The sequence below is a fragment of the Mustela nivalis genome (genome assembly GCF_964662115.1).
Source record: "Mustela nivalis genome assembly, chromosome: 9".
Classification (NCBI taxonomy): Eukaryota; Metazoa; Chordata; class Mammalia; order Carnivora; family Mustelidae; genus Mustela; species Mustela nivalis.
This window is the reverse complement of record NC_139028.1, coordinates 33926815-33953201: the sequence shown is the minus strand read 5'-3', so window position 1 is coordinate 33953201 and position 26387 is coordinate 33926815. Positions and strand designations below refer to the sequence as shown.

The 26387-nt window shown below is 49.3% G+C and overlaps 1 protein-coding gene across 10 annotated transcripts in view; it reads right to left on the bottom strand.

The window, feature by feature from the left end:
• NTM (neurotrimin) overlaps positions 1-26387 on the bottom strand; it is a 943341-nt gene that overhangs the window by 626658 nt on the left and 290296 nt on the right. Inside the window, exon 1 of one of the 10 annotated variants that reach the window (XM_082683284.1) lies at positions 22165-22235. The exons of the other annotated variants lie outside the window; for them this stretch is intronic. Coding sequence (XP_082539410.1) covers positions 22165-22201 — 37 coding nt within the window. The 5' untranslated portion in view covers positions 22202-22235. Of the gene's footprint in view, positions 1-22164; positions 22236-26387 lie in introns of those variants that run through there. 10 annotated transcript variants of the gene reach the window in all.

Sequence of the window (26387 nt, the reverse complement as noted above, 5' to 3'; positions counted from 1 at the left end):
CTGATAAATTTTGGCAACTATATATACTTGCATAACCACCAGGTAATGAAGGTACAGATCATTCTCAACATCCCAAGAGGTCCTCCTATGTGTTTCCCTCTGTGATCCCAAATACCATACTATGGGCTGGAAATCTTGATGTGTAGAAATATGTAAACAGGTTTGATGAAGGAAAAGAAAAACCACTGATCAGAATGACCGCGGCCATATAGGAAGTGGAATACTTCCTGTTTGGGCAGCAAATTAAAGGCAAAGAGAAAGATACCTCAAGTGGCAATCATGTTGGCAAAATCAGGAAGGCAGGCAGTTGAACTGGGGGTCATTTGTTCAGAGCAGAGCTTTGGGGTGCGAGCGATGAGAAGGGAAATGGAACAGGTAGAAATGCAGGTTTCCCACGCAAGTGGGGGATATTGGTGATATCGCATGATCCTCCTGGCATTTTCTCCGTGTCCAGGGAGGGATAAAGGTATTCATGGGTTCTGGACTCCCACCTACTCTAGTTACGCAGCCTCATAAAGGAGCCTAGAGAGCTGAGAACATTCTCCTAAGAGCTGAAGTCACTTGGCCACTCTGGTTGGTTTTTTGCCTCTTTGGACTCAGAAGCATCCTGTTTCAGACATTGTCCTACTCTCTTCTGCCCCAAACCTGTCAGATCCCAAAGACAGCTGGACTCCTAGTCCTACCCTTTCTGTCTTGCCCCATCTCATGCTCCAGTGTCATCTTCATGAATGGAGAGAGAAGCCTTCAGTACAGAAGGATAGTGGAAAGAGCCTGTGTCTCCCGCTTGCTTTTAATTTCAATAATAATGGTCAAAAATTGGCCTATAACTTTTGACTCCGTCCAAACTTAACTATTAATAGCCAACTATTGCCTGGAAGCCTTACTGATACATAAACAGTCAATTAACAGCTATTTTGTGGGTTATTTGTATTCTTACAATAAAATAAATTAGAGATAAGAAAATGTTATCTAGGAAATCATAAAGAGAAAATATGTTTACAGTATATTCTATAAAAATTCTTCATAGTAATGGACCTGTAAATTTCAAAACATGTTTTTCTAGTGTCAACTGTAATTTCAAAGCATAATCCAGAGGCCACTTAGTTGACTACAATAGAGTTCAGCAAATAGATTTTTTTTTTTTTCAAAACAACTCACATCAAAGGAGGGCAGGCACATCACCCCAACACCTTTCACAGAGACATGTTCAATCTGTATTTCTAAATCTATCTGTATTTGTGAGATACACCCTCCTCAGAAGACAGAAGTTAGCAGCCAAACTCTTATAGTCATTCTGTGAACTGGGCATACAATCTGTTTTCTAACCTCCCAATACCAGGATTGTCTAGAAAGTCTGCAGCGGTAGAGTGATCTGAGACAAGAGACCAGGCTAACCCTCCTGAAAAAGATGCCATAATCGTCCTCTCAGATTTTCCTCGGCAAATCAGAGCTTGACTCCCATGTAAGAAATAGGCAGATCTTCATAAGAGGAACACTCTTAGCAGAGAAATTCGACACTGGGCTGAAGGGGAAAGAGTGATGGTGAAGAAGTGGCTGGTTCTGACTCTGATAGGACCTGGTTATGTGAACCCTGGAAGATCATTTTCCTCCATGACTCTGATTCTTCATCTGCTTCTATAGAATTATATTCTAAATCTTTAGGACTTTCTTTTCTTCCAAAGGGGAATCTTCGTTCTTTAAAGGAAAATATCATTTTATCATCTGTGAAATGGGGATAATTATAGCATCTGCCTCATAGTGTTATTATGAGGGTTAAATGAGTTCCTTCATATAAAGCAATTAGAACAGAGCTTGCATGCAGTGTAAGGGCTCCATAAATGTTAGCCGTGATGATGATGTTGCTAATGATGATGATTACAAGGAAATAAGGGGATTCTCCAAGGACCAACAACAAAGAGAGGACTTAAAGTAGAGTGGGGAGAGTAGGGGCTAGTGCTCCAACTGCCTAAGGCTGGGGGAGGGAGGGGCAGTTTCTCGTGTTGTAACCTAAGTGGCTCAGTCTTAACAGTAACCTGGGAACAGAGGCTGGGGACCCGCTGACATTTCCATATAAGGCTGGAGTCCTTGGGAGTCTCCAAATGTTGGATTAGGAAAAAAAATCCAAAATGTGCATAAAGATTATAAAGAACCATGTCTTTCCTGACCTGGGCTCTGGATGGAACAGCCGTGTCTGTCCAGGGAATGTGTAATTCCAGGAGTGTGCTGAAAGTGGGTCTGGGGTTCAGATGCGTGCTTCCCTTGCTGATGATCCCTGCGGGCACTGGCAGAGGCAAGCACAACTGCTCTCCCCCCAGGCCACACAGAAGTTCCCATTCCCACATTCCCTACTGAAGCTGTGTTCCTAATCCAAAATGACCGAACACATGAGGAAACAGCCACATTCTCTCAGCCCCCTACAAACTTCAAGGAATCAAATAACATGATAGAGACTATGGCATAATTCAGTTTACCGTACTTAAAAAAAAAAAATCAGGATTCAAACATGTAAGAAATTGTAAGACATTAAAAAAAAAAAGAGGTGCCTTAAAATATAAAGCTTTTAGAAATAAAACAAATGAAGTCATGAAAAATTTAAAATCTCAATGAATGGATAAGCACTGTTAGAGAAGAGAAAATGACCAAAAAGGGAGATAAATCTGAGAAAGTCACTAGAAATGTGGAAATGAAAAATATGAAATAGCAATTTTGAGTGAGAAGACCCAACACATGACTAACAGGAGTTTATGATCGAGAAAGAGAGAGCTCCAAGCAATAATATTTGGAGCGATAATGGGAGGTAAAAAATTCTCCAAAATTACTCAAGGATCTAAGCACCTAAATTATTCAGCCAACATGTAAAACGACGTGAACTACTGTCAAAGAGGCTGCTGTGGCAAAGCCAGCCAAACTCTCAGAAGGGCCAGCATCCCCAGCTGTGACTCAGAGACTGGAGCAAGACAGCCCCCATGGCTCAGGACTGATGCGTCCCCATTTTCAAGTTCACTCCCAAATTCCAAAGACTTTGATCTGTGTGTTTCCCACATTTGCTGCCATTTTGCCCTGTATCCTCCCCCTGAAATGAAAGCTGAGAAATGAACAAATCCAGAGCCTGACAACCACGCGGCCAGCTGCTGCGTCCCCAGCTCCCTCCCGCTAACACCCGCCATCTCCCCTGCTGCGCACAGATTGTCTGCTGCTTTTCTTCACTCACTCAAGGCTATTCCACTAACGTTTTCAGGTTCTTGTCTTCAGTGCCAGGGGCAAGGTGACATTCCTTAAGATTTATTATTATTGTTTTCCATAACCTGAGGAATGTCAGTCCTCTAAAAGCTTCTGCACCGTGTTGATTTTCTAAGTTAACTCTGACTTAGCATAGATTTATTGGCAAGGTTTGTGGTTTGCCCTGTGTGTGTGTCTGCATGCAAGCACAGGTTTGACACACAAAGCAGAAGGAAGCGAGAAGCCCAGTATTTATTTAGCTTTAATATGCACTATCTCTGGAGCTAACTGCTATCATAGATGCCCATTATTTCCATTCTTACAGTAACCAGACAGGAAGAATATGATCAAGCTTGTTTATCACAAGAGAAGGAAGGCTCTGAGAAGTTAGGGAACAGGTAGGGTCACTTTCCTGGAAGTCTAATTCCATGGTGGAAAAAAGGAGAACAAGAAGGGAGAGATAAAACTATATTCTGGAGAGATTCCAAATCCATATGTAAGTAGAAGTCCAAAGTTGTGTGGTGTGATCCGGGTGTGGGGGGTAACGGGGGGTTCACATCCATTAGAATGTTATCCTCTTTAAAGCCTAGTAAGAGACTGTGCATCAAACCAGTGTCTCCCAGACAGTCTTCACCCAAGAAACATGAGGCCTTTTACACAGAGCTTTTAGGCTGCTTCTAGCTGCATCTGCAGGCTTGTTTTCATGGGCTCACATTCCACTCCCCTCTCCCAGGGTCCTGGGGTCGCATGCTTGGTGGGTCCGGTGCTGTGTTCTATCATTGTTCTCTCATGCCTCACAGTGACAGAGAACAGCCAACACAACCCCAACACTCAGTTTTGCAGAGGAAATTTGTCTGTTTGTTCTGAGGATAATAGTTCTTTTTATCCCAAATAGAATTAGCCACTCTCACTTCAAGGGGCCAGCTTTCTCCTTGGTTTCGGAGTATCACAAGGCTGCTATATCAACAACACTTTGTCTTAGGAAACTAGTTTGTTGGAATGTTAATTTGATGTGCACCTTTATGGGTCACAAATCCAGCCTCCCTAATGAACTTCAGTCCTCCCCTCCGAGGGGGCTCAGAAACTGTGGCTTCTGTCCATCTCAGGGCAAGAGGGGAACAGCAGCGGTGGGGGTGTGCAGACCTCTGTTGCTTACTAGCTGAGCTGCCTGGGCACATGTAACCTCTCTGAACCTCCATCTCCTTATGTGGAAATGGGAATAATAATCCTACTCACTGGGTTGCCCCAAGAATTAGGTGGGAAACATCCATGGAAACAACTCAGTTAAACATCTTGGATTCTTCAGCCTGATCTGGGGCAGGCCCCCCCTTGGTCGTCAAGGTCAAGGTGGATATGCCTATTAGGCTACTCAAACGCACCATCCACAGACTTATCAACTGTTAAGTAGAAAACCTCACATTTCAAAGGAAAAAGGAGAGTGAAAAGCTGTGGTGTGAAAGAGCAGGAAGGGCCTGAGCCCTTGAATCAAGACCTACTTCATTTCCTGGCAAATCATGTACCTTCTCTGAATTGCATTTGTAAAATGTTAATATGTGCCTTATAGGGTTGCTCTAAGGATTCAATAAGATGATGTATAAGAAAACACATGTAGACAAACGAAATCATTCTTTTAGGAAGGCATGAGGCTAACCCAATTCAATCTTTCACATCACCTCAGGGGGCTGACCCGTGGGCACCCATACTACAATAAAAACGAAACCAGAGGGGTGCCCGCAGTACCACGGGTACCGTGGCTTCTCAGACAATTCCAGCATATATCCTCTCAGTAGGATCACTGATTTTTTTTTTTAAACTAAATCCTTGGCCTGACCGTGCCCCAGAACATTTTAAGGTGAAAATGTCCCAGACAACACATTTGGCATTTCCTCTAGCAGACAGCTCCCTGCTCTGCCCTCCCTGTGTCTGAACCTGGAGGAGGCACAGCCTGATCTCAGCCCTTCTAACACTGCCCTCTGGTGGCAGCAGTTTGCAACTTCATGGATTTTTTTGGACTCCCTGCTGGTGGTCTTCTCCCTGTCCTTCATACACTCCCGACCCCAATGCTGCCTACCCTGGGGAGCATCTCCTCAACTCTGAGAATCCAGTGGTGCATATGCATGATTTGTTTTCACTTCCCTCCTTAAGGCAGGCAGTTTCTTTGCAGGCTTTGGATCTTCATACTGTCAGCCTGGCTGACCTTCCTGCTCCATTCATATCCCGTCCAATTCAGAGTCTGGTCCCCTCACTCTTTGTTTATGTTACTTTTTTTAAATTTTTAAAATATTTTGCTTTATTTGTTTATTTAGCATGAGACACAGCATGCACCGGTGGCGGGGGTGGGGGGGAGTGAGGTGGTCAAGGGACGGAGGGAGGGGGGAGGGAGAAAATCTCAGGGTTCCTGCTGAGCATGGAGCTGTTGACATGAGGTTCAATCTCACGACCCTGAGATCATGACCTGGGCTGAAACCAAGAGTCAGAAGCCTAACCGACTGAGCCACCCAGATGCCCCCATCACTCCTTGTTTAAAAGCATTTAGGGGTTTTCACTGCCCTTCAGGAAAGTTCATGATGTTTGGCATGAAATAAATATGCTCCTTCTGTTATATCTCCTTTGTTCCCATATTCAGTCTCAAATCTGGAGCCCTTGACTTCAGGGCTACTGTGTGCTCCTGCTCCTTGTCCTGCCTGTGGCTATTGCTGACAGGAATTCCCACTAGAATGTCCTTCCCTCAAAGCAACTCAGGAACCCTTTTAAGCCCCAATGCAGATGTCACTTTCTCAACCAGGACCTTCTCCAGCTCCCCAAATCCTCCATTCCAAGTTAGATGCATGCCTACACCCCTTGTTCTCAACTCCATGACATGCCTTCCCATCAACTTTGTGCTCTCAGACCTAAGCACCACATTTGTTGCTTGTGTTTTAAAGATCTCCCTGGCCCCAGGATAGAATACAGAGCCTGGCACATGGAACTTGCTTAAAGAATCTTGAATGCACAACTTTATCTAGCTTGGGAACCAGAAGAATAGCGAATACTGCAAGGGTGACAAATAATCATAATTACTTACATTTGCATACTACTAATAATGGTAGTTAGGGAGCATTTATTACATGCAAGACACCGTGAAGTGCCTTAAATTTATTTTCTCATTCAATAGGCACAGTGAGCCCCCCCCCCACTTACACTATCTCATTTAATCTTTACAACAATCCCGGCAGGTGGGAGGAGAGCAGGCATTAGATCTGTATTTCAGATTAAAGGAAAAAAAAAAAAAACTTGGGCTGGAAGAGGTTGATGGCCAAGCATCCAAAGATAATGGGAGAGCCAGGGCTTTAGCCTAGTTTCTGCAACCTCTCTCCCAGTGACATGAGTCTGCTATCCCTTATTAATACTCTGCCACCTCTTCCTGACAGAGGCAGGTCCCAGGAGACGAAGCCAAACACAGAAATGTGCTTTGCCGGCAGACTCAGGCTGTAAAAGCAATCACAGCCTCTCCTCTCCCGCCTCCAGTTCCTAATCAATTATGGAGGAAATGACAATGAAGAGAGAGGGGAGAGAGATTCAGGAGTGACTGCAGTTCATTGAAAAGCTACCTGAGGCTTTGTTTCTGCAGCCGCAATGCCCGGCCAGGAGCACTGGGGCACACACACGTAGGGTTTAGCCGATGACATGGAGACAAAGGAAAAATGACAAACCAAGTGAATTAGTGAAGGTGAAATAAACGGTACTCAGCAACAGATGGGGCTGATGCTGGGTAATTTTCTGCTGTCACCTCCCCTCAGGTAATAGATAATCCCGCAGCTGTGGGAGCTCCCAAGCAGGCGGGCATGGATCCTCGCTCTCCTTCCCGTTCAGAAGCCGTGCCCCCCCCATCCCTTAACCTGTCTCGATGATAAAAATCTTAAGAGCCAAACTTTTTGCAAGACTTATAGTGGCGATTTAACTCAGTCCCAGCTAAGGTTGCTATCTGTCAGGCTGTCATGGTGACAGGCAGATTTGTAAATGCTCGGGCTCCAGTGTCAGGTTGAAGGTGACATTTTTCAGCAGGAGATTTTTTTTTCCCCATCCCTCACTGAGACAGAACGTCTCAGAATTAGGAAAGCAACCCCCTGAATAAGCCTCTGTCACACTCACCACCACCCTGGCTAGGGCCGTTGACCCCTGAGCTCTGGGATTGTCGCCCAGTTCCCCAGACCCTCCTCTGCCCTGACTTGGGACATTCAAAACAGAGTGAGGCCCTGTGGGATTATGCCCCTGGACCCACACCCTCTCCCTGACCCATCCCCTGACTTCACCTGACTTTCCTTTACAATGATTTGTCTTGGCGGATGGTCCCTCTGCTATTACTATTATAAATACTTACCTAGATTAATTAACCACTATATAAAAACCCAGAATTTCAACTAAATTCATTTAATGACCTGCCATGCTATTGCTTGCCCGAAGCCTCTAAAACTAACCCCGAATGCTCAATGACATTCTTCCCTTTGATTTCTTCCTGGAATCACTAAGCCTTAATCAAGTTTCTCTTTTAACCCTCCTTTTTCTAGGATTTTATTCTCAGTGTATTAACCCTATGGGAGCAACACTGACAAGGGGTGATTTGGTTCCTTAGCTTCCCGACTTGCTCTCAGCATTCATCTGCCTTCCTTTATGAAGCTTGGGAAGGCAATTTCTGCTCTGATGCCACATCTACAGTGCAGCTAAGAGTTCCATGTGTCCCCACTTCGTGGCCCAGATGCCAAAACGGAGATTCTCTATCTCTCTTTGTCTGTCTCTCCCCTCTTTCTCTCTTGGTTTCTTTAAGGAGGAACTAGCGTTGTGCCTTCAAAGGGTCTGCAGGGGGCAGAGGCCAGCATCGGCCTAGCACCACCCAGAGTCAGCAAGGGGAGGGGCACCTTGGAGACATGGTCTCCAGCACCAGCAAGGAAGGAGGAGAGAGATGTGTAGATGTGTAGATGTGCAGAGAGAGATGTGTAGATGTGTAGATCTGCAGATCTACACCCGCAGATGGTGCAGAGGGGCGCAAAATATCCTGTGACCTCCCACCTCCTTCCTTCCTTCCGTTCCCCCTGCTTCACATTCTGTTTGTGTTGGGGTCTGAGGCTTTTGCTCACAGCTCCCACGCGCCAGCCCCTACCCAGCCAGAAGCAAGGGCATTCCCCGGGCTGCCATCAGTTGCAGAAATTGAGTTAGAGGAGTTGCTCAAGTATCTTTATCTTCATTGTCTTTGTTTGAAAAGAAAAGTCCATTGGACAGTCGCTGTGTGTGTGTGTGTGTGTGTGTGTGTGTGTGTGTGTGTGTGTGTGTGTGTGTGTGTGTGTGTACGCGTGCGTGCGCGCGTGTGAAAAGCTCCTACGACACAGTGAAAGTTTGGTGACAGGCCCACCCTGCTGCAGCGGGCTCCGGCTTCCTTCGTCTCCAGCACGACGAGCGCCATCTAGTGGCGCAGGGCGTGCGCTCAGCCGTGCGCTTCGCACCCCCACCGCTCAGTCTGAGCAGGTGTCGGCTCTCCGGGGGTTGGGGGGTCTTTACACTGCCTGCCCTCTGGGGGCTCACCATGAGGAGGGAAAGGGAAGAGGAGAAAGAGAAGACAGTGAGTGGCGGGGGCCGGGGGAAGACTTCCAGACAAAGGAAGGTGGAGTCCCGCGAGGCGGGTGCGGACACGCCCATCTGTCGGCCGGGCTAGGGTGGGCCCCGAGTTCCGCTGGGAACGGGCTCCTTGTGGACACGCTGCCGGCCAGGAGCAGCCCCTGAGAGGCCGCCTCCGCCCTGGGTGGAGGAGCTCCCCGAGCAGTAGCAGGAGGCTTCGCGGCAAGGCACCGGGAGCTCCCCCCAGGCCGGGAGAATCCAGCCCCGGCGCGGTGGCCTTCTACGCCTCGGCCCCTTGGCAGAGGGGCTACGTCTGTGACGGTGACAGGTGGAAGGAAAATCTCTCCTGTTGCTGAAGGAGGCGACGAGGCAGAGCCCGGTGAAGACAGCTGGGCGCATAGGGCACGCCGGGGGCACCGAAACCATGCCCGGCCTGTGAAGCTCCCGAAGGAGCCAGATGTTCTTGAGAGGAGAGACAGAGAGCTCCGTGGGGACAGTGAGGAGGGTCCTGGGGCGCGCAGCTCACCTCGGCCCCTCTTAGTCTTTCACCTCAGCTCCAGGCTTGCACCACCTTCCAGAAAGCAAAAGGCCTTCTCCTTAGCACCCACCTCCTGTGACCCTCCCTGACCTCTTCAGGGGGGAAATCGGAGTGTTTCTTCCATCAAGCGCCATCTTCTCTCTGACTAGGTTCCATCAAAGACAGATTCCATGTCCCTTTTGCCCCTCATGTTAAGCACCCTAGAACATTTAAGGAGTCGTCTCACTGCTTCCCTCACATCCCCACTTGGTAGACGTTTTACCTGCTTCTTTCTCTTTCCTTCCTTCATCCCTTCACAGCCTCAGTCCCAACCCCACAGGCCAGGGGGTGGATTGAAGAACACCACCAGTCCCCTGGGCTCTTGCCAAAGGACAGGAGTGGCCAGTTAACCCAGACAATTTCATAATGTGTTAGGACACGGGCATCCCCATTAACCCTGAGGTGTGGGGGTCTCATCTGGGCCCAGCCAGGCTGTGGGAGAGCCCTGCTATCTATCTGTGAGCAGGCAGGAGACACACAGCAGCTGGTCTGCCTCTTTGCCTCCTCAGTTGTCTCTCTTGCATCCTATAGAGGCTCTGGGCACCCCAGCAGGTGAGTTGGCATGGGAGCACACAAAGCCTAGAAATTCAGATGATGTCCGGTGGGTTGGACCAGGAAGGCTGGGCCCCAAAGACCCCCTTCAGGTAGAGCTCCTTACCAGCATCTGCCCCCGAAAACTCCTTTCCCTCAGTTTTTAAACGTCATCCTTATCTCCAGCTCCTTGGACCAGGTGTATCTATCCTGGGAAAAGAGTTTCTCATTGCATTACCTATTATTTTTGCTTTCTGTGTGATTGATTTTTCTTTTTTATTGGTGGAAGGGGAGGGTCATTGCCACCTCGATTAGGCAGTTCATTGGCTGCTTTTAATTTTGCCTTCAGCTTGTGAAACGTGTTATTCTGGAGCTTCCGGCCTTGGGGGTCCAGCCTAGATGTTAGCATGCCCTGTCCATGCCCTCAGGAACGGAGGCACATGCTCTACCCACCATGTGCAGGCCTCTGGGAGAATGCCTATTCCTCGATTTTCCAGAATTTGGGCAGTTTTGTTTGTCTTCCTGATGAAATGTTTGTGAATATGTGAATTGGACCAGGGGTATGGGGAAGGCCTCGCTACACACACAGCTGGGTTTTCCCTCTTCCTTCATCCGGAAATCAGGCTTCTCCTTGACAGCCCCATGGGCTCCTGTAGCCAGTGCTACAAACACATGGGCTTGGGGACTGATGTATGTGAGGGGAGAGAGGCCTCAAGTCCTGAGTGTGGAGAGCGTTCCCCTGACCGTGGGCTTGAGCAGCATGACTTCCAGCTCGCAAGACCACCAGGTTAATGTTGTTGAATTTCCTCTTGTGCAAACCGGGGAGCCGACCCTGTTGAGGCAAATACCTGTCTTGGGTAATAGACACATCACTAATAATAATTGGTATTTGCTGTCAAAGCACAAATTCCTTTTCACTGCTCAGTCTTTCTCAAGGGCTGGCCAGTGGTGATAGTGGGAACGGTGGTCTGGGGCAGCTCGCTAGCTGCCCAAAGGAAGGGTGGATGTAAACCTTGGTCCCAGTCCTCAGAGGTGTTCAGTCCAAGCCTGGGGGAGGGTACGATGAGGAGCAGGGGAGGGAGACTGGGCAGGGCGAACCCAGAATCCACGTACCCTTGCTGGCTTCCCTGTTGCTGCTCTGGGTGTGTCTGGATATCTGTTTCAGGTACATTTTCTCAATGGAACACTGGGAAGCAATAGAATGTGGTCTTCCTTCACTTCTCAGTGTACTGAGGACATGCGAGAACCATGGTATCTTGCCAGAAAGCATCTTTCCAACCTGTCAGTCCTTTTTTGGAAGTTTCTAGTGGCTTCTGCTTATGCAAGAGCCCAGCCTACTGGTTGCAAGCACCAGCTGGATGAAAGACCTAGCTCTGCCCCAAGTGAGATGTGTAACCAGTAACAACTCGCAACTTCTCTGTGCCTTCGTCTCCTCCTCTGTGAAATGGGGGTGATAATGGCACCCACTTCCTAGGATAGTTGTGAGGAAAGGAACGAAATGATGAAATGTAAGTAAAACACTTAGCACACCACCCACAGAGGACCAGTACTCAGTATCTAGTAGCTATGTTTAGGGAGTTCGCTGTGTTGTCTTTGGTGATATGAAAGAAAACACGAGGATGGCATGCTGGTGACGTAGTAATTTCCCTCCTTCCCCACTTCATCTCTTTCTCACAGGCAGAAATGAGTGGCCAGAGAAAGGCAGAGTGGCTGAATCATGGAATTATAGGCACGTGTCCTGGAAGAAGACAAGCATGGTATCTAATGGAGAGAAAATGCTTTCTGAGCTGGGCTTCTCAAAATGCAGGCAGGCGAGCCCACCACCCTGCTGCCTGCTGGCCGCCTGGAGGAAGGCAGAGCAGAAATGGGCAGCTGAGGTCTTCCTTGTGACGAGGCTCCCCATTCCCTCCTCACTCGGGGCCTTGACCAACGTCATCCCTCCCGGGAAGGTTCCACCACCGGGCCAACCCCTCCTCATGGACTTGGACTCCACCTGTCCTCAGAAAGAATCTGAACTTTCAGGGGAATGAGGCTAAAAAACAACAAAATTCCACAAGATAAATCTAAGTCTGGCCTAGAGACTAGGCTGGGCTTTGATTTAAGAGCCAGAAAGTTAAAGAAAAGAGTTACTGTCCTGGGCTGGGATCTGCAGGGGCATAAATTCACACCCACCTGCTCCTTTTCCCATTCTGCCATCCGGTCAGAGTTACTGCCCCACCAGGGAGGCTGAAGCAGCGCCAGGACAGCCCCCCTGCTCCCTGTGTTCCCCCCCCCACCTCTGGTTCGAGGCTCTCCCTCGAACCTCTGCAGAGCCACAAGCTATGGCAGAAGAGAAAGTCTCAGCTCTCTCAAGAAGAAAGGCTGGCTCAGGGTTAGACGGCTGCCTGCTGTGTTCCTTCCTTCCTTGGACACCCGGATTGCCAGGGATTTCCCTTAACAAATGTCCAATGTATATGCCAGCATTTGGTCTTACGGACAGGTACCTCACATAAAATTAGAACTAAATACATTCTTAAAAAGCCCAACTAAATAAATAAAATGTGCCTTCCAGTGTTCATGAGTGGTTTGGGAATCCTAAAGTAAGAAGTACTGGGGTTTGCAGGCCTTTGAGATAGAGTGAGTCCTCCTCAGACCAGTCTGTGACACAGATGGCCATCTTTTCTGGTCCCAGATGATGTCGTGTTGCCTAGCCTCAGGATGGGCAATTTGCTTGTCCTATTCAGGGGGTAGCTGGGACCTTCTGCACCAACTGCACGACCACCTCAGGAAACGCAGTATCAGGTTCAGCACAAACATGAATTGCACACACACCTGCTATGGGCTACATACTGAGGACACAAAGGTAAGCAATCAGGACGCCGTGCCGGCTGTAAGAGGGCCCCCCCGGCGGGGGGCGGGACAGAAGGTGGGCGAGGATGGGTATTCCACCCCAGCCACGCCCACTTTATACCATACGTCCCCCCCAAGAGAAGCAGGTGGAAAGGAGGAGCCGGAGACTATAATTGTCCCTGGGGTTTTGGAACTCAACTCACAGGCTTCCCCTAAAGAGAAATGATACATTCAATCACATTCTGATGTGATTCAAAAGCGTTTTCCATGGGCTTTTAGGATAATCGTTAACATGAAGGTTTCCGATTTAATGATGTGAGTTACCTACCCTCCTTCCAGCCCTCCCTGTGTGGGCTTGCAAACCATTTTAGGAAATTCAGCTAGGGGCACAGAGAGAGAGAGCAGGGCAGATGACTTGGCTTACCCTGTACAGAGTCCGCCAGGAAGAGCCCTCCCCAGTTCAACGCCCTATTAGCAGGGGAGACAGGCTGTTCAGGCGGCTGCAGGAGCACAGGAGTGCCCTCTCGTGGCCATCCTCTAGAGCTGCAGGCACCACGGCCAGCCCTGCATCTGCAGGCTCCCCTATCCAGATGTGCGAACTGGCTGCCAGTGCACGTCCTACCCCTTTGGGGTTTATTAGCCTGCTGTAATGTCAGCGCAATAATAGCCCCGGGGAGGCCATTACACCACTATTTCCATCCAGAGGAAGGCTATTCCATCAACTGCTCCAGAGGCCTGCTTGGTAAATGAGTTTTCTTTTAAAAATACATTCACTTGATTGCTTTGCTAGAGTGCATTCTGCACCAGGGGATGTATGTGGGGCGGGAGGACACAGGGTGAGCTGGGAACTACCCAACGGTCAACAGCAGAGGCCAGGAGAGGCCAGCTCACCACCCCTCCCACCGCCCAACTCAGGGAGCCCCCTCCTCCCAGAGGCCCTCCGTCCCTCTCTCCCTGGTAACACTTTGGCTCAGTTGTTTGGCTCCTTGAGAAGGTTCCTCAGCCATTTATCTCTGTGCCCTCATACCCCGTCCCCCAGTTCCCTAACTGCAGTGCCCAGGCCAGGCTTTCAAGGGATTGTGGAGCATTAATTCCAGTGAGTCCTGCCGCCCTGGTCAGGGAAGACAGATAGTGGTGACTCCGGGCTGGACATTGACAGAGCCCCTTCCCCCTGTGAGCAGCCTGGTGAGGGGTTTAGGAACAGAGACCACCCCGAAGACTGGAGGTCCAGGTCACAGTGAGAGGTGAATGCTTGTCCTCCTTTTACTCCTCATTAGGGTCACTGAGTGGCGGATCAGCCCCAGGCAGAAGGGGCAGACATCTCTGCGGACAGAAACATCTCATTCAAACAAGTACAGCGGGAGGGGACCCTGCAAGAGGGTTTGGACACCTTGCTCCCAGCACGTCAGGGGTTCAGCCTTATTAACTACCGTATTTCACATTCTGTCCTGTTTCATGTAGTCTGACACTTGTGACCCTCTCCTAGAACATCGGATTAGTCAAACTGTTTGTCACTGTGCGGGAACCAGGAGGTCACACACGAAGGAGGGGCTCATGGAGACGGAAGCCCCATCTGTCCTGCGCTGGCCTGCAAATAGGGAGTGCCCGGATCCAGGGTTCCCTCCCCCTCCTCAGCTTGGTCGCCCACCAACCCACCCCCACAGCCCTCTGGCCACCACCCTGGAGCTCTGGCTGCTTTGCTGAGGTGCGCCCCCCCTGGCAGGTTAGGCTGGGGTATAATTGCTTCTAATTAGCATCCCCACAGATGGAACAGCACCCAACCCCAGCCTACAGCTAAGTGGTTCTCATAAGAGGACAGAAATTATTTTCTGCCTTTGAAAACATCAAAGGAAATCAAAGGAAATTAGTTCATTCTCATCAGTGCCTCTTAGCCAGCCTCACTGTGGCATCAGGTGGGGCCCAGCCATTAGAGGTAAAGAGCGAGGTCTCGGAATCAAGCAATCCTGAAGCAAGTCCCCTGGCCGGGCCTGCTCTCAGTTGCCCCCTCAGAAAGTGTGGGGCCCACCGTCCTTCTGCCTGTGGCTCTCTCTTGCTGGAGTCTCTCCCTGGGCCCTGGATATTTGATACGTATATGTACTCCTGCCCTCTCCCTCGTGATAACAAAGCCCCTGGGGGCAGGGCTCAGCCCAGACCTCTTTGTAAACATCTACACAGTACAATAGTATGGGACCTCCGAGTTGGAAAAGAATCCCTTGAGTTACCATGACTAGATACCAAACATTGACTTATTAAGAGCCTCCCTAGCGCCAGTGTTCTAGACACGGTGGACAGAGATGTGAGCAACGTCTCTGATCAGATGGAACTTTAGTTCTAGTAGGGAGACCTTAAAACTAAATAAATCAAGTAAAATAGATAATATTTCAGGTATTAGACTATAAGAAATCTAAAGCTAAAAAAAAATGGTCAGTCAACGTAAAGAAAAAGCATGGTACAGCAGTTTTTCAACTATGTAGTGTAATTGGGATGCATTTCTGAGAAGGTGGCGGTTGGTGAGACACCTGAGAGAAGTGATGAAAACAGTCCACTCCATATGTGGCCATTGCAAGTACAAGGAGAGCAAGTACAAATGTCCTGAGGCCAGGGTGTGCTTGGTGTGTGAGAGGAACAGTCAGGAGACAAACACGGTTGCAGTGGAATGGACGGAGGAAGATAAGAAATGAGATTAGAAACATACCAACTGGTAACAGCCCAAATGTAACGTGGCTGGTCCTGGGAAATCCAGGAGCTACAGGCTGCCAGCCCAGCTATACATTCAATACCTAGCTATCTCCTCTAGATGTTGGCTGTGGGCTCCAGCTTGAGCATAAGTATTCCAGGAAGAGGGCGTGTGAAGGACTGAGTTGGACTGGACAGTCCTAGTCCTTCTCCAGCTGGGGGACCTTGTCAGGTTGCACAGATGTCCAGCTTCTGCTTCCTCTGCTCTAAAACAGCCATTATAAATCCCTCCTCACGGGGAGGTGGTGAAAACTAAATGAGACATCTATATGAGGCATCAGAGAAAAGTTTACCTCTTACATTATAGCTTCTAGAAAGCTCTCTTTTGGGTCAAGCTTTCTATCTAGATGGCCCTTGTTCTGGTCCCTGAGCAGCACAAAACTGATCCTCCCTCTGGTCTCAGCCAGAATTCTGCAGACATCATATTTCTTGTTGGTCCTCACGGGGAGCACAATAACCCTCTGAAACTCCCTCTGGAGTTTCCCCGCCGCCCAGGCCCATGCCCCTCTTTCCCACCTCAAAATCTCTTTTCCCTCCTGCATAGCCGGCACAGTCACTGAGTCTCAGAGAGAGACACGACCCGTTAACTCTCGTAGGCCGTCATTTGGGCTGGCTTCAAACCTCTGCCTCCGGATGTCTCCCTGGCTCTGGGAACCCAGGATGTGGGGACACACAGGCTCCTGCGAGTTATGGTGGAGAGGCAGGAGGCAGGAGCAAGAGACAGAAGTGGAAAGGCCTCAGAGCCCCAACCTGAGGTGGGCCCAGTTGTCTGTCGTCAGGACTAATGTTGAACAAACACCCTGCATACAGAAAGCTAGTGCAGGTGCCCAAGGACAGGAGCTGGGCCCGGACAGGGACTTGTGGGTGGGAGACCATGTCCACCCTCCTGCTCCCTCTTGGTGTGTTGGATGCTGTGGCCCAGGCTGGTGCGGGCATGGTGAGGAAGGACATGCTGCCTAGTACTCTGAGGCTGTGGGGAGAAATTTTCTTATGCAGCAACCATCAGACTGCATCTTTCCTCATAGAATGGGGAGCACCATCTTCCTGCAGTTTCTAAGTGGGGAGTAGGGCTGGGCTGTGATCCTGGGTTGTCACTGGTCACCCAGCCAGAATAATCCTCTGGGAACCTGTCTGGAAAGGCTGGTGTGATCAGAGATGGCCACTGTCCTCACGTCATGCTCATCGTCATGATGAGCGTCCACTGCCGCGTTCTAGGCTGGGCCTGTGGTCGACGCCCCTACACGGCTCCCTCCCTTCTCAAGACCAAAGCCAGAGATGAGTAGCCAAGTTGAACTGATGGCAAACAGGAGGAGGGTGAGGTTCAGTTAACTCGAACACCAGGTCGCACAGCCAGCTGGAAGAACCGTCTAGAACCCAGTTCTGTTGAACTCCAAGACAAGAGGCAATCTGTTCAGTTACAAGGAACTCCATTCACCGTGACCTGCCCTATATCAGTGACCCTTCTAAACCCCCCACGCTCCCAGTGAACCCTTTCTTTCCCAGCAACTTGGCACTGGGATTGGGAAGATCCAGGAGAAAAGGTGGCCTGGGAACCATCAGTTTTGATGACAATGTAGAATCCAGATGTTTCTGTCTCCAGGACCTTCCCACAAAGATCAAGCTACCTTTTCTGTGACCATCTCTCTGTGACCCCCCAAAATGTAAATACCATTTGCCTTGGGATCTTCCCACTTCCCCTAAGAGCTCAGCCATGTCTCTCCATACTGACAGTGACATTATTTATTGATTCATGTTCCAGCTGGACCCCAGGGCAGGTAGGCTACAAACCTGTAGAGGAACACTCTGACACCTTGGGCATATCCCCGCAACACCAGGGAGCTCACCATACGAGAATGTGTGTCACTGACCCCATCAGCACCTCTCACCCACTTCCACCTGGTCTTTGCCCATAAGACATGTACCTCCTCAGGCTGTTTTTCATCGCTTCCTGGGAGGGAGATTATCTACCAGTGCTGGAGGGCAGGGGTCACATCACTTCCTCCCTCTACACCCTGCACCATGCCCAGAACACAAAATAAGCTGTCAACAAATCTTAGGTGACTCACACGTCCGGGGTGCCTTTCCTGGCTTACTTCAGAGGAGCAAAGAAGTGGGAGATGAAGTCGGGGAGTTCCTGGAGCCCAGGGAGCAATGCAGCTCTTGTGCGCACGTTTGCATCTTCTTTTGATTAGGAACGAAGCCTGCAGACCTTCTGGTTGGGTTTAGCGGGAAGGAAGGGAAGTTGTACTTTGTGAGCGAAAGTTTGGTTATAATGAGGTAGAAGAGCTGAGCAGACGAGTGTAGGAGTTATTTACACTAGCAGAATTTCTGGAAAGCTCTGTGAACTTGTGTCCCTGTGTCCCTGTGCGTGTGGGAGAGAGAGAGGGAGAGAGAAAGCAGGGGGAGCAGGGGTTGGGGTATCCATGTCGCTTACGTGCCTTTTCTAAGTGTATTCTATCGTGCGGGGCAGGCCTGGCTGACAGGTAAAAAGCACAGAGTGAGCTGTGAGTACAGAGTCTTTCTGCACCGAGAGCGTAGGTGTGGGGCTGCCAGGAGCCGAAAGTAGCCAAATCCCAGAGAGGAAGGGAATGAAGAAACGGAAAATACTTCTGACGGGAGAGATAGCCAATTTCACATAAAGCTGCCAGAAAATGAATGAAGTTCGCGAATTTTCTTGTAGATACTGAAAGCGCGTTGGAGTCGAGGGGCTCTCAAAGTGGAGGGAGAAGCCAGGCCCTGATCTCCTGAGTCTGGGCATCAGGTCGAGGTGGGAGGAGGGCCCTCCCTTCTCCAGACCTGCAAGGCTAAGGGCCTGCAGCATCTGGAGTCGCCACCAGGGGGCACAGTCTGAGCACGGCGGGCAGAGAAGATGGTGTCCTTGCTCTCTGGCTCTCGGCCCTTCCTACCGCCGGGAGTAGGGAGGGAGAGCCAGCTGCTGCACAGTGAAGAAAGCAAGGGGACTCTGGAAGAAACTTCTGGGCTGTTTCTCCACAGTGCTTGCAGAATGCCCTGAGAGGCAGAGCTCAAAGGACCTATAGATTCTTAGAGAAGTCCTTTTGATTACTTTTGGAGACAGGTATTACCCCCATTTTCCAGATGAGAAAACGGAGGCTACTCAGAGCTAGAGCACGCCGATGGTAATGCATCCATCTCTCAGTAGCTGACAGGGGGAAGATTTGAAATCAGGAAGCTGTTGATGGCATGCGGAACTTAGCCCGCCGTTCCTCATGACCAAAAACATGTCTCAGCCCTGAGACATGGCCACTGCCCGTGAAACCAAGTAACAGGTGTCCATTCGTGTGGAGGTTCTGCCTCCAGGGCTGGGGTCTGGGCCCCGATGATCTCTTTCCAGATTTATCCCCTGAGTTGGGAAGGATGGGAGAGCTCAACCTCCTTACATGCCATTTCCCTTGGTTCTATGGTTGTAGTGTGCAAGGAGGGGAAAACACGCACACACATACAGGCATGCCCCCCCCACATATCCACACAAATGTTAAGTATGCTCATTTCCCTCTAATAGCCCAAGTATGTATTTCTCTGACTCCTTCCAGTGCAGTCGGAAATGCCAGTTCCACGAGCCTGCGCTGCCCAGGGAGAGGGAATGCAAGGCTATGTGGGGGTCCCGACAGGGACGTAAATACCACAGAAGGATGGAGGGTCAGGCGTTCTGGGAATGTCTTCGTCTGGGTTCACATCACGCTGTCACCCAGGCAGCTTCATCCTCCCCCCGTCCAGGAGGGATTTACTGAAGCTCGATAAAATCTGCCGCTGAATATTGCTATAAAATATATAGGTCCTCTCAAGATGCTTCATCCAGAGAATCCTAAACCAGTAGACTCACCTTTCCGTGACTTTGTTAAAGCAGAGAAAGGAGTTAGTAAAAAACCAGAACTAAACTTTGCCATTCACCCCCTCATTACACAGTGGTCCTTAGGGGTGAGTCTGCATCAGGGTGACATGGGGGGCTGACCACACGTTCCACAGATTACTGAGTCTCCCTGTAGAGACTCAGTGGAGTCGTAGAAACATAGAATCGTGAAGTCAGTGAAGATTTTGGGTTCCTAAGAAGTTGCAAGTGATGATGATACTGAAACATTTTATATTTCTTAGGACCTTAGAGGGGGAACTAACAGCCCCAGAAGATGTCAAAAAGCAATGGGAAAGGTTGGCTACAAATAGCAAAAGGAATAACGTACTCGGAGGTACCAGAGGTACAGACATCTGCTTCTGGACAGCTAAAGCCCAGCGCTTCTCTTCACACTCCTGTGACAGGCGTTGCCAATCAATCACGGACTTCTTTCTTGTTGAGTCCGGAGTTGGCTTCAGAATCCTTTTCAACCTACTATTCCAGAAAGCCACTAAAACCCATTGGAATCAGTAGGCGAGATGTAAACCCTTCGCTGGATTGGATCTTGAGTTTGAACTACAGTCTTGTGGACGCCCCTCTCCATTGCTCATTCCTTCTGTCAAGCATGAAATTTCCTCCAAGCATGAGGGGCCATCATGGGCCAAAAAATAAATGAGGGGATGCAGGAAGAGCCCAGAGAGAAGGTGACCTAAAGCAAGAGGGAGCGGATGGAAGAACTTGGGGGATGGAGTCACTCTCATTCGTGAGCAGCTTCGTGGAGTCCACAGCCGCGCTCTTCGCGGCATCCAGACCGCGAGCCGGTGCAGCGCGCACAAGGAGATGGTGGAGAGGGAGAGCGGCTGTTCTTGAGCACTTTCTCCAACAATGGGATATTTCCTATTTTAAAAGCAATTATGTAACATGACAGCTGCAGTAACTATAATAAAAGGATGTCACAGGAAGCTGTGCTCCTGAAGACAGGGACACATTTAGAGAAGGTGTTCTTAGGGGCCTTGGGAACGCGCTCGATCTCCGTGGGTGCACGCCCAGCCCTGGAAAGCCCACAGCCCTTCTGTTTCAAGGGAGGACCGGAGGTCAGAGACGAAAGGTCAGTAACCGAAAGCAGACAGAGCCAATAGCAATCCCTCCCCCAAACTGGAAAAAGAACAGGGATTTGAGGGTTCTTGATAAAGAAAGAGATGGAGATGAGGAAGAGCGCAAAGTCTTTGAAGAACTTTGAACTGAAGAGGCATCTGGACAGTAAAATATCTGGAAACGAGTAAGCTTCTGGCTAAGTCTTTACAGCACAAACATGGGTTCAAGGTGGGTTGGGAAGGAGAGAAGGGAAGAGTGTGTGGTTCACGTTGTTTTCTCTTCCTGGGCCATGCTCCTACAAGACTCAGAGACCCTGTTCTTCCTGGCCTCGGTGTGAGCTAGAGCAGGAACTGGGGATGAGGATGGGGATATCAGTGTGTGCCCGAATAGGCAACACGACTTAAGGGTGAGCAGAGCCTGAAGGCTGACGGCCCCCCTGGCAAACGTCAGACGTCTGCTGGCCAACTGTATTGCCCGACAGCCGCACGTTTAAGGTTTGGTGATTCCATAAACGCTGATGGAGTGTCAGCTTTGTGGAAACCAGCACGGGGACAACCGGGGAGGGCCTAAGGCGTGCACCACACAAAGACATCCAGAACCTCAGTCTTGCCGTGACCCAGAGCACCTGAGTTTTGGTGTCCCCTGAGTCCTGGTCTGACTCCAGGCAGGAGAAGGGAGAGAGGAAGCTCATTCCAGGTGCCCCAGAAAGTACCACACTCACGGATGCCTTAGACAACGTTCCAGATTCACATCCTCACAAAGTTAGCAAATAAGTGAACTCAGAAGGTTATCAAGAGACTTGTGGAACCAGAGCTTATTAGCATATATCTGCATATCAATGAAGAACTAAGGTTGATAATTTCCAGAATCAAATAAACCCCTTCCTTTAGAGTAGGGCTTGCTGACAAGCTCTGTGTCACATGTCTCCATGTCACTGAGCCACCAAAGATGCATTGGCCAGACTGGTGGGAACACAGTTACCATGCACACACACACACAGACACACACACGTATGCCCGCATGCATAGCAATGACTCTGCAGGTATTGGAAATTGGCTTCTTGATTCCACCATTTCCTATCTGTGACTTTGAGTAATATAATCTTTCCACAGCTCTGCCTCTTAGCCTAGAGATCAGAACACCTTTCAGGATTCCTATGAGAATTTGGGCTTCTCTCAGCAAACCATCTGTCCCTGGGTAGGCACACAGTGAGCTGTGGTCATTACTAGTGGGAGAGCCTTCGCAGCTATGCGCCGAGAAGAGGCTCCACTTAACCCCCCAGAAAAATGGGAAATCCGCGTCCAACTGCTCATCGACAATCCCACCTCCACCACCCGCTTTTCTTTTCCTCTGTCGCATTTTACAGACATGTCCGTTGCACTGTGCTGTTCTCCCTCCAGGCTGCCTTGCCAGGACATAAATAATAAATTATAATACAGTGCATTGGTCTAGCACTTTGCTGTAGTTTACTAAGCACTTTTACCTACAATGTGCCACTTAATTATTACTGCCACGGGAAGCCCTCACTTCAGAGAGGAGGGAGCAGAGGTTAACAGGAGGTGGGTGGCTTGCACAAATTCAGAGAGCAGAACAGAGTTCAAACCTGGGGCGTCTGCCCCTGGCACCTGCTGCCTTTAACGTAAGTCAAGCTAACCAGGCGGGCCTGGACTTGGGGCCCACAGCCCTCCAGTTCACAGATGCCTTTCCGTTCTGCTAATAACACTCATTAGATATTACGTACCAGACTTGGAACTCTCCGCTGGTGATTTGAGCAGCATTTGAAAAGCACCCAGTATGCCAGTCTATCTGTGGTCTTCAAAAATGTCAGGCTCAGGCACTGTGGCAGATGAAAGGAGGGAAGGGAACATGACGCCCAGCGGAGCGAAGTGGGCGGGATCAGCGTTTGGGGGAAACCGCGAGAAGGGACAGTCTTTGTCCATCTAGCGAAGCTTGAATGCAGAGCGTGGACTAGAAAATAGCATTATATCTGCGTCCGATTTCCTGAGCTTGATCATCGTCGTGGTTATGTCAGGAGATGCCTTGTTCTGAGAAGCTGCCCAGCAACTATGGGAGAGAGCTCCTCAATATGCTGTTCTTGTTACTGTTCGGAAGGTTGGAAACTAAAAGGAAAAGAGTGCACCAGGCAAATTTCTTGAGCAAATACATCTCTGATAACTAGTGTGGTGCCTGAAGGCCCATCTTAAACATTTAAATACGGAAGTCCAGAAAATATGGAATTTGTAAAGGTCATCTGATTAAATCCATCTCCTAGTCACCCCTTCCCCTGTATGCACCCACGTGTGCACGCTTGTTCACACACACACACACGCACACACACAGTGCCAGAAAATCACCACGGTAGCCTTTTACTTCTTTGGGCATTTCAGACCTTTACATTTATTTTATTTCGAACTGATTGTTCCCCAATAATTTAGGCGCACTGCTCTTGGTTTTGCTTTATGGGATCATAAAGAAAACACCCCCTTCCTTCCGCACCAATTGGCGCTTCAGTATCCCAAAACACTCTCCTGTTCACAGAGCTCTTCTCTTTCAGTTCCTCTTCCATAAATTCACATATTTTAAAGCCAAAATAGATCTCTGAGTCTGCTGATGGCCTCCTGTCAAAACTCAAACCTTCCAGAGGAGAAAGTCAAGGTTCTTCTTTCAAAATTGGGCTAAGTGTGAGTCCTCTCAGACAGGGTGATCACAAACCAGCTTGGTCAAGTTTCTGAGATTCAGATCAATAGACCAAATCTCTGTCTCTGAGCTTCCCACACCCCCTGCCCCTGCTCTAAATATCCAAGCCCTCAAAGATCCTCGCGGACTAAATCTGGGCCGCAGAGCGCAGCTCCTCAGGTGAGCCAAACAGAGATCGGAGCTTTTCCTCTCCTCTAAGGACAAGGCTGTTCTCTTTAGGGGCTCAGACTATGTACCCCCTGTTTCAAATTTTGAGTCACCTTCATAGGAAAGGACACATAAAACCACAGCTACAATGCCGGCCGGCATCCCACTCACTGAATCAAGACCCTAAATGGAGCATGAGCAGAGGCCTGGCCCCGGAGCCGAGCTGGGTGTGAATTCTGTGTCCTCCAGGGTTTGGCAGCTGTGAGAACTTGAGTGAGCCACTCAGCCTCTCCAGGTCTCAGTGCCTTCATCTCTTAAAATGACATAATACAATCTCCCCTCTGGGGCTGCAATGAAAAATAGAAGGAATAAGTTGCCAAGCTATGTGGCCCTTAGTAGGCACTCAATAAGTATGTATTCACGTGGCCACCTTTGAAAAACATTATCACGATGCCTTTGGCAAAGGTCTACTCTGTGGTTTAGGCTTTGCGAGACACAAATTAATTTCAATAATAACATCAGTGAAATCAAATCATAGTCGGTAATAAAAATTTAAAAATGTGTTGGGAAAACCACCCCTGATATATTGGGATCGAGCCAAGACAAGCGGTCGACACACTGTGGCCACCAGACGAGCGGCTCTGCAGTTTAATACACTTAATAAAACAGCGCAGCTTCCTGAAAGCGCTGTCTTGCTAAACAGAAACACCCCAAGGGTTTAAACAGAAAAGATAAATGACTCTGTTAGCCTCATACAAGAACCGAAGTGGATGTGAGATTGGGGTATCTGGAGGTCCATCTGGGAGCAGGAAGTGGGGTTGGTGGGTGAGAGCTGAAGCCTGCTCCCACAGGTTAAATATTTGAAAAAAACGAGATTCTTAATATGGAGGGGCAAATGCAGAAAACGGTACTTTTCAAAATTTTTCTTTACCTGCCCCGCATGCTGGGGAGTTTTCTCTTCTAGCAGCAAGTGAGTGAACTGTGTGAAGATTCAGTTGCAAGGGAAGAATTTAAGACCAAACAACCACTAACTCGGAGGCCCACATTTTGATCCCCAATTCAGAGCTCCAGGTCCACACATGAGCCTGCTGTGGGTGTCCATTTTGGAGCTGGAGTGAGGTGAGGTGCCCAGTAATCTACATCTCCAGGGGAAGGACTTCTTTGTCATTTGTTCCGGAGAGGCAGCGTGACAGTTACCAGACAGGGAAGGCAGGCTTGGTAATAACAATGGCCATATTCTTGTAACAGTGAATGGGAACAATGCAGTTGGTTCTGTGACACTGAGCTAACACCAGCCTCATCAGAGCTAGAGAAAGGCGGTAATAATAGCACTGAATGAGTGTAAATGCAAGGAGACGATCTCTACAAGGAGTTCCCCCACCAGACTAGCCCGTGATTTGCCAGATCTCTGAGATTCCAGCATTCTCCAAGGGCTTCTGAGACCTAACAGAATATGTTGGCAGGAAGGAACTAGAAGCGTTGTCCATTTCAAGTTTGTCACTTTACAGGGCATAAAACTGACATCCGCAAAGGATACGTGGCTGATGAGTCACAAAGCCTAAGCCAAGCCCACGGGTTCAGTTTTATTCCTACTCTAGCTGTCTCTTCTCTTCTAGAGGGCCTGCCAACACTAGGAGGGACAACAAATGCCCTGTGTAGAGAAGAGGATGTTTAGAGACATGAACGGCTCTCCTTTTCAATAGGCTATTTTGGTTTTATTTCAGATGTGCCCAAAGTCTCCTGCAACCCTCCTGCTTCTCTGGGAAAGAAAGAATGGACCGTGGCAATGTTTCTCGTGGCCGCTAGAGGGCGGCAGCACCCTATGCTAGGGACTCCTCTTCCAGTCTACCTGATCGCCCATACAGCATGTGTATATTTATTTTCAATGAGGTCAGGAGTATCAAGGTTGTAAAATAACATATTTTCACTTGTTTTCTTCCTACATCTCAGACACAGCTTTTCTGAAGTCAATTATCTCCCTGAGTTGCTGTTCCCCCTACCCCCTTCTTCTGCACTGCCTTTCAACACATCAGAGTCTGACACCAGCCGACAGAGAAAGGGGCAGGTAGGGGGTGGGAGGGGCTGTGAGTAAAAGGCAACTTTTTCCTTTCACCGGAGATGTGAAATCCTTGTTTCCCTGTTCTGGCATTTTGTTTGAAAAGGTAGTTTGCAAACGTAAGGCCTCTGTTCTCCAGCCCCATGGAGGAAAGCACAGACAGGGTGTGGGGCTGAGATGCCCTCTGTGGAGGTTTCAGGGGAGGGCTGGGAACTCTGCCAGGGCGGGCACCTCCAGGATCCTTTCTCTAGCACTGCTGCTGGGGAAGGGCAGGAGGACATTTCTGGAAAGTTCTCTGTAAAAGAGAAAATTCAGGCGGCATGTGGGTACTCCAAAGCATATCATGTCAGTATGTGATGCTGTATTTAAATGGAGATTTTTGTCCACAGGTGTGTGACCAGGATGGCAAGAGGATTGGAAGGAAGAACATGCACACACACACACACACACACACACACGCAACAGAGACAAGTTTTGTAGCTCCTCCAAGTGCAGATCTGGAGCCTGGCAGAGGCTCCTAAGCTGAATCAGATTCAAAGACCCATGTGCTTCTTCCAAGGCAGCCATACCCTCCTGCTCAGACAAGGCCACGGCCCTCCCTGTGTCCCCTAGGGCAGGAGTACCAACAGGTCAGGAGAGAGCCTCTGGGTCAACTACAAGCCCCAGCCGGGCTCGCTCAGTAAGGGGCTCTGGGGCAGGCCCCGGAGTGAGCATCAGCAAACACAGCCCACCCTGCAGTGCCACTGGCTGGCAGCCAGGAAGGATGGTGTAGTCACCTTCTCTTCTCATCACTGGCCTCACAATTCACCACCAAAAATATCAGTGGATTTCTTACCCTCTGGTCTGTCTAGGTTTACTTTTACATAGTTCTAGGCTTCCAACAAATAACACGGGAGCTTTTTTCCCTAAAGCATGGTGATCTTCATTGTTCTAAGGGAGAAGTTAATCACAAAGGAAGGAAGAAGCAGCCAGGGCCAGTCCAAGAGTACTTCAATTCCATCAACCTGTACGAAGCCCCGGCTGTGTACCTGGAGAACTGAAAGCCTAGCTGAGCTCATGACCCT